At 31.6% G+C, this 8,440-nt stretch overlaps 2 protein-coding genes across 2 annotated transcripts in view; both read right to left on the reverse strand.

Annotated features, from left to right (window-relative positions):
* Positions 1 to 278: 278 nt before the first annotated feature.
* On the reverse strand, positions 279 to 1,127 carry LOC117910285. Its single transcript, XM_034824398.1, has one exon. It carries the CDS (start codon positions 1,083 to 1,085, stop codon positions 480 to 482), a length of 606 nt encoding a protein of 201 aa, XP_034680289.1. The 5' UTR covers positions 1,086 to 1,127; the 3' UTR covers positions 279 to 479.
* A 5,952-nt stretch (positions 1,128 to 7,079) lies between these two features.
* Positions 7,080 to 8,440, reverse strand: part of LOC117920251 (homeobox-leucine zipper protein ATHB-13-like) — a 16,438-nt gene continuing 15,077 nt past the window's right edge. The window contains exon 3 of the mRNA XM_034837682.1: positions 7,080 to 7,085. Coding sequence (XP_034693573.1) covers positions 7,080 to 7,085 — 6 coding nt within the window. The remainder of the gene's footprint in view (positions 7,086 to 8,440) is intronic.

The raw sequence follows: 8,440 nt of genomic DNA on the forward strand, positions 1-8,440 counted from the left end.
AAAAAAAATAAATTATTTATTTTGGGTATCTACAGGCCTTCACTTTTCACTATCCTTTCATTTCTACTTCTAATATGACCAAGGCTACATTCTCTATATTTTAGTCCAAAATTGTCTTAAAAAATGGCAAAAAGTAGTAACATCGTTTTATCTTCTCCAGGCAGAAGCACATGATCAACTAAGTTCTAGCTTTTTACAGCCAACATCAATTTTCAGGGAATAATTCCCATTATAGAGACTTGTAAAAGTTCTCCACAAATCGCAAAGAAAAACCCATCTGAATACCACCCAAAAATGCAATAGAATCATTATAACACAAGATTCATTTTGATTATCTTCACAACAAGAAGGAAATTCCAATATTTTACCAAATCACCCAAATGTAAATATACATACCTCTTGGGATAAAAAGGAAAAAGAAAAATTATGAGAGACCAATCATGCCCAACCACCTCCATGCAATTTTCCGAACCAAACCCTCAAAACCCTTTTGCCTCACTCTCCTTCAAAACCGAAGATTGACCAGCCATGGAAAGGCAATACTGAGCAATCTCTCTAAACTTGGGCACACTTCTGAGGTCCACCTTGGTTCCATCCTTCAATGTAATCACAATATCACCCCACTCTCCCACAAAACGCGGCACCACCTGCACATCCTTTATCACTTTGTAGGAGAAGTCGCTCCTATCTTGACCAGTCAGTCCCGAAATCACGGTCACCCTCAAATTGGTGAACCTGTACCGGAGAAAGAAGGCTCTCGAAACTGCTGCCAGAGTTAAGGGTAACCAGAGAAGAGTGAAACCCAGAAGGAGATTGGCAACGAGGTCACCGTAGTGAGCTCCGCCGTCAAAGAATATGATTTCTTCGGTTGGTTTGGAGGTGGACTTTGAGGTCGTGGCAGTGGGTTTGTTGGTGGGGGAGGATACGTGGAGCTTGGAATGTGGCCTGTTGGTTCTGGAGGAGGGTATGGAGGGGAGTTTAGTGAAGGAGAGTTTGGTAGAGAATTGAAGAGAGTGGTGGGTTGTAGACGTGGTGGCGGGTGAGAGAATTGGGACGGAGGAGGTGGTGGCGGAGGTGGAAGCCATGGTTTATCCGCTAAGGAGTGGAGCAGAGAAATTGGTGGCCACTTGTAATGGGTTTGGGCCTTCTTCTTTCTTCTGGCTAAGGACGACACGCGTGTGGGCCAAAAATTTTCCGCCAGTTGCTCACCGTCCGTCGTGATTATATTATTATTATTATTATTCACAATTTTCCCTCTAAAATAAAGAGCCCCTCATACACTCATCCAAAAATAATTATAAAATAAAAACCCTTTAAAAATAATTTGAGTTTCAACGATCCAAGTAATACCTACTATGATTAAAGGTGATATGTATATCATAAAAATGTATTACTTGAATGATTAAATATAGTAGTCTTGATTAAAAAGTGTATAAAATATAATTATTTTTAAACAGTTGAGATTTTTATTTTATTTATTTGAATTCCTATTTTGAGGGTTTTCTTTTTTTCATATGAGTGTATGAAAACACACTTTTCCTTAAAGGTTCAATTTGTAATATAAAAATATTATGAAATTGAAAATCCAAGTTAGCATCTACATGTGAAAAAAAAAAAACCCTTAATTGTTTTGCCTTCATTCAAAATCTCCATCGAACACTAAAATCTTAAAAACTAGTGATCGATATAGTCTCAATGGACCATCAATAAGGGCTTAAAAATGGCTCAATAGATGACCACAATTGCACACTAAAGCATCAAAGGATGTAGAAGGACAATCTTAAATGGAATGTGCAAAGAGGACAAAATAGATGGTTTACAATGATCTTTAGAAAATCCTTAAAATCAAAGAGCGAACTTATTAATTATTCAATTGATTTTTTTTTTTAAATTTCTTTTACATTGTGGGGTAAATGAGTTTTATTGACTTAGATTTGATTAGTGATTTTTAGATGAGTTAAGAAAGTAGTTTTTGTGTAAATTATTGCGTCTACAAGAACACATGTTCTCGAGTGTATACTTTTTCCTTAACTTACTTGGTCTTGTTCTTTATATGGTGTTTAATGACAAGCCCTTAAAAAAAAGTAAGAGTTTTAGGCATGAATGTCAAAGCTTGACTTTGGTTGTGGAAGTGGAAGGAAAGATCTTGAATGGAAATATGTTGTTTGCTAAATGAAAAAAACTTGAACACTCTCATTTTCATTTTCTATGATAATTAAAGTAACAATAGGGGATATCTATAGACACAATAACATCTTATTAGTGGATATAGAAATGCTACAAAGTGTATGAAATATTCAAAAAAAAAAATTATAGAAGAAATGAAAGATTATATGAATGCAAAAAAGACTAAAAAAGAATAAATGAATATGAAGAACCAAAATATGAATGAAGATTTGTTTGGTTTTCAAAAATGAAACTTTTGATGAGAAGGTTAATAATAGATGTGTGTCATTTGTGAAATAAGGCTAATTTAATTAAAGAAAACACCTAAGAAGGAGGTGAATTGAGTTTTTTAAAACTTTTTTTAAAAAATACATTTAATAAACAATAATAAAGTAAGAAAAGTAAAGAGATAAGGGTAGAGAGAAAGAAAACATAGATTTTATAATGGTTCGACCAATTTCGCTTACATCTACTCTTTTCAAGCACCTCTCAAATGAGGGTTCTACTACCTTGAAGCTTTAACCAACTTCCAAATCTTTATACTTAGATTTCTAGTTCCGATAGGCACTACAACTTCTCTTTAAGTGTATCCTCAACTTGAAACACTTAAGACTCAAATTCTTTCTTTAATAAGTGTGAATGAAAAAACACTTAGCTTGGCACAATTAAGAAACAAGTACAAAAGGGCTAGGATGAACAACAAAGGTGCATTAGGATGATTTGCAAATGGAAGTTTAATGCACTAAAAGAGAAATAAGAGCTTTGAATGTAAGAAACGGGTTGGTAAGAAGTTAAGAGCAAGTGTTCTCTATATCATAAATGAAGTGGAATTCTCAATTTATAGGTTTCCAACCTTGAGCACCAAAAAATGTTCCAACAAGCTCTTCCCAATCGAGCTATGGTTGATTGGTTGACTAGTCATTGAGCATTAAAAGCTTGGTAGGTGATTGCTAAATCTCGATCGAATCTCAATAGGGAATATAAGACTATTGGATAAGAAAGAGTTTTAGTGCCCCCTTGATCGGATCTTGATTGAGAAAGAGTAACTGATCAACCGGTTCCTTGATTTGTTGAGCCGATTGAGTTATCCCTTAACCAGTTGATCGTTCAGATTTTTCGTCGTTTATTGGATCAAAACACAATTTATAACCTAATTCACTATTCTGAAGTAGCTTGTACCCGATCAAAAATGGTTTTAGTACAAACTACCGTAGTATAGTGGTTTTTAGGTGTCGTCCACTAGGATGGATTATTCTCGGTAATTAAGGCTTGAATGAGAGGAGAAGAAGTGATTGTGATAAAGTGAAATTGATTTGAAAATTCAATTAAAAAATCAATGTAACAATGGTCTCAAATTGAGAAGAAAAATAAAATGTAAAATAGAAGAAAATTAATAGGATATGAAATTCTCGGAGTTAGGATTTTCTAGAAAACAATTCCCATGATGAATAGATGTTGAGATCTAATTTTCATCAAGTTAGATTGAAAACCTAAATTTTCATCCAAACCGATTTTTGATTTAGCTTTAGGTCTAGATCTAATTTCTCTTCAAATTAGGTCATTTAATCCAAGAGATCAATTCAAATCATATATTCAATTCATCTTAAATTATCTTCCAATAATTCACACAATGAAACTATTCAATCTCATCAAATCTAGAATTAAGAATTTGATGAATTTACCTAACTTGCATTGTAGTAATCATCCAAGACAATTTGAAGAGAAAAAACCCCCAAATTTCAATTAATCAATCAATTGGATCAAACTACCTTTGCAATTCAAGCTCATTTTTCTAATTCCACCATAGATCTTGCCTCTAGATCCCTCCTCCTCCAAGAAAAACGAAATTTAGCCACTCGTGCTTGGAGATTTGATCTCACAAGGTATGTTTGGCTAGTGAGAAAATGAGAGAAAATGAAGTAGAAAATTCCTGAGAGAAAAAATCAGGAAAGTTCTATAATTAGAAAAATGTAAAAGTCTCTCAAATGAGTAAATCAAGTTTTTATTTATAGGCCAAGGTCAAGTGGACACTTGACATCATCTAAGAGGTCTTCCGGAGGCTTTCTCACCAAGAAATCTAGAAAAAATGCAATTTCGCATGAGCTCCAACAATTTCGCACGATTGAGCGAAGTGGAAAATTCATCAACACCATTTTTGTCTTCCTAGAGCATTTCGCATGACTGTGTGAAATTTTCACATGGTTATGCGAAATCAGTTTTCACTTTTCCCCTTTGAGCTGCAGCCAAATTCCCCTCTGGTCCATTTTGCACAACTGTGTGAATTTTTCGCATGTTCATGCGAAATTGAAAAACATAGTTTTTCAACTCATTTTTTCCATTTCTTCCATTTCTTTCTCTTGATTCCACTTTAACCACCTCTAAATCAACTCCAAATCCTGGTCCAAACCAATTGCATTATTTCTTTCATTGTGCATTTGGATCATCATCAACTTATTTGTTCTCTTCAATTTGATTCATCTCTTTTGTCACCAATTTATCCAAATCATACCTTGAAATGACTCAAAAACTTCATAAAACTTGTTAGTAATTCTTGCAAGGGCAACAACATGTTAATAGAGTGTTTTAAGCATAATTACTACTCAAAATACGTGAAACTCATGAGAATTATTATTTAAAATATGCTCTTTTTAAGTAGTAATCACCAGTTAGCCAATTTTTACCTAAAAACCCATCTTTTCAAATTTAATTTTTTCTACTACTTAGGCAACAACTTTAAATACTTGTATAGCACTTAATTGAAATGTTTTGGCCTAAGGTTTTGGATTAAAACTCAAGTTTAAAGAATATACTCTTTAAGGCTTTAGATCTGAGTATGAAAAACATGCACGAATTGAATTTAACACTCTAAGTGCACCTAAGTGAACATCTTACAAGGATTCCTAAGCATGAATGATCTTTATACACACACTAGGTTTTGCACTTCTTTAAGCTATCATTGAGCCTTTTCAATCATTTGATGATTATCTTGATTTTTCACTTAAAATTTTCGATTTAGTACTTGAAACCTATCTTGATTTTAACTCGTTAACAAACTAAACATGGTTTGTTATCTTCAAAACATTATTAGGAAAACTCTTTGGCTAACATCATTGATATTTCTAGTGAAGGTCGTAACTGATTTCTAATCTAATACAACATTATTATATTTAAAAAAATTATAAATTAATTGATATAATTTTAAAAATTGCCTTTTTGCTATGCCATGTAAAAAAGATAAGATAAAAAAAAGATTTAAAGTAAATAAATTATTTTTATTTGATAATTTAAATTTATTTTAATTAGTTTAACTCATCGATCTAATGATTAAATAATGATTAATATTTTTAGAAAAAAAACTCCATTTTGTTACAAATATTTTCAAACTCATTGTTGTCAAATTCAAAACTTAATTCTTACCGGTATGCTCACTATGTTGCAGGCTACACAGTTGCTTAATATAAGAGAAGTTTATCTTATTTTGAGCAGTCTTACTGCATCTTGACTTAGAAAGCCAAATATGTAAGATTTTATATTTGTCACTTAATTATTTTAATATAGTAGATAGTTTTAATTAGTTGTAAATTACATTCATAATGTTGTGTTTTAAACAGGAGCAAACAATCATTTGAGGAGAATGATCCCCCTTCAAACCCAAAACTTCCTATGGGTTCATGGCTTTATTATTTGTAAGAACATACATACATATATAGTTAATTCATTTTGGATATTTATTCATATGTTGAAAATATAATCATTTTTATGTGATGTTTTTTGCAGTCAAGAACAAGTACTTGCAAGAAAAGAAGATAACAAGGAATTGATAATAAATCATGATGTAAGAAAAGAAATGAATATTTGCATAATATGTTTTTTAGTCAACTTTTATACTCTATATGATAACTAACTAATTTAATATTATAGTTGTGAAAAGAGATTGGGAAAAAGTGGCAATCCCTTTCAAATGGAGAAAAAAAAGAGTTCTTAGAGAAGTCTAAAAAATGCCCTCATGAATATATAAAACAAAATGGTCAAAACTCAAAAAATGCATTAAAGGTAAGAAATTCGAAATTTATGTTTTTAAATTATGATAATATTTTCTTTCAATTTAAAATATATATGCTTATGTATATTTATGACTTCTAGTCGTATCTTCACACGCGTTGTTCGCCTGATTGGGTGCATAAACTATTTCAACACTTGCAACCTAATCAAAAGGCCGTCATACAAGAAATAGGGTTGAAAAAATGAAGGTGGCTGAGAAAGATGAGAGAACAAGTGATCATAAAGATAATGATATGAGAAATGTAGAAGATGGTGATAAACAAGATGCAAAAGTTCATGAACAAGAAGAAGAAGGGCATAAGGTACTTTTTTATACTATATTTATATACATTAGTTTATTCATCTCAAACTTTATTTTTCATGATATTGGAAAATTTTATTTGTTACTAGGTTATGGGTATGGAGGAAGCTTTTGAGAAGTTGAAAAAATTTGTGCTACAAACAAATGTTTCTGATATGGATGAAAGTTGTAAAGAATCAACTTTTAGCGAATTTGAAGAAAAATATATGGAATTGAAACGTTTGTTTTTTCCTATGAGCAATGTTGTCGTAGAAGAGAGATTGAGTGAGAATGACTCATGTGGTGACATAGTTACATGTTTCTCCCATTGTCAACAATCAATGTCAAGATGAAAAGGTATTTGCATATTATGAAGACCTAGTTTTTTACAAAGTTCTATATATACATATATACATATATATATATACTAATGTTCAAATACATGATAGGTTAATGTTGATGTTCCATATGTTGAAAAACAAGAAGAACAACTAAGTTCATTGGTGGTGCTCCCACGTCAATTGAAGAAAACACGAACAACAATGGAACGCAAGCCTAGTAAATTCAAGTGTCACCCCTACATTCATCAATCCAATAAGATTCAAAGCCTAAGAGATTCCCAAGCATAGTTGTTGGATCACAAAAGGTATTAAGGTAATATGTTACTTCATGGATGTAGTATTTTTTAAATACTTAATATATAGTGAACGATAACTAATGTTTTAGAGATGTTTCAATATATATAATCCCATGTCCATTTTGCTGAATGTGAGGATTCACATTCCTTGAGTACACTTGAGTCTCTAGTTGTTGCTTATGTGTTTGATGTTTCATTGGACAAAAGGTGTGTAAACCAATTATTTTGACTATACTTTATGTATGTCATGTTTTAAAAGTTATACTTATTAAATATCTTATATTTTGCAGTGAACTTCTTGTTAATTTCAATATGAGCATGCAAATCGAGCAGACTTCTTGACTTAGGGCCTAGACAAGAATTACTCGATGTGGTGAGTAATAAAGGTTAAACCCAATTCTTATTAATTCTATTACATAATTAACATTGTTAACTTTTTTGTTTTCATTTTAGATCATAAATGTATTTGCATGCAAACTTAATAGTTTTGAGAACAAATTCAAAGGAATATGGCCTACCAGATGCTACTTACCCACCACATTTGCGGTATGTTCATCCATTATATTTCTTATTAAAGAAAAAAAATAAACCTAATAAATATTGTGATATTTATATTTTTTTTTTGCATAGCAAATAATCTTACATGGTGGTAGAAAATTGGCAATTGTTACCAAGATGTTCACACATATTATCAAACACATGGATGAAATGAATGATTGCGATAAGGTACATATATGAAGTTGTATTCATATCATAGTTGTAAATAATTATCAATGCTAAAATGTGTGTTTTGTTTAGATATTTATCCCGATGCACGATACATGTCCGAATCATTGGTATTTGTATGTTATAAATCTTCATCAACGCAGTATTCATATATTGGATTCATTACCATCAATAGAAAGGGATGACATGCGAACTTCATCTGTGAGAACTGTGGTATGTCTTATATTTTAATGAATTTTATTACTTTTTAATGTTAGTTGTTAAATAACATGTTTTATTTTGCTAAAAGATATAACGATATGAATATTAGGTTGAAGAGTGTGCACATTTTTTTAATCTCAATGGGCACCTAAAGAATTTATCAAGTGTTCCCATTGAAAGACTTACATGGGTAGATGTGCAAGCCAATGGGTAAGCAAGCATAATTGTTTCTTCAAATATAATGTGTTCAAGATAATATTTCTATGTACTAACTAGATAAATGTTTACTCATTTTATTTGTTAGGTGGGATTGTGGAGTCCATGTCATTAATCATATGCGAAGATCCTCCGATTCATGAACTCAAGTT

Source organism: Vitis riparia, chromosome 1 (genome assembly GCF_004353265.1).
Source record: "Vitis riparia cultivar Riparia Gloire de Montpellier isolate 1030 chromosome 1, EGFV_Vit.rip_1.0, whole genome shotgun sequence".
In the NCBI taxonomy this organism is placed as follows: Eukaryota; Viridiplantae; Streptophyta; class Magnoliopsida; order Vitales; family Vitaceae; genus Vitis; species Vitis riparia.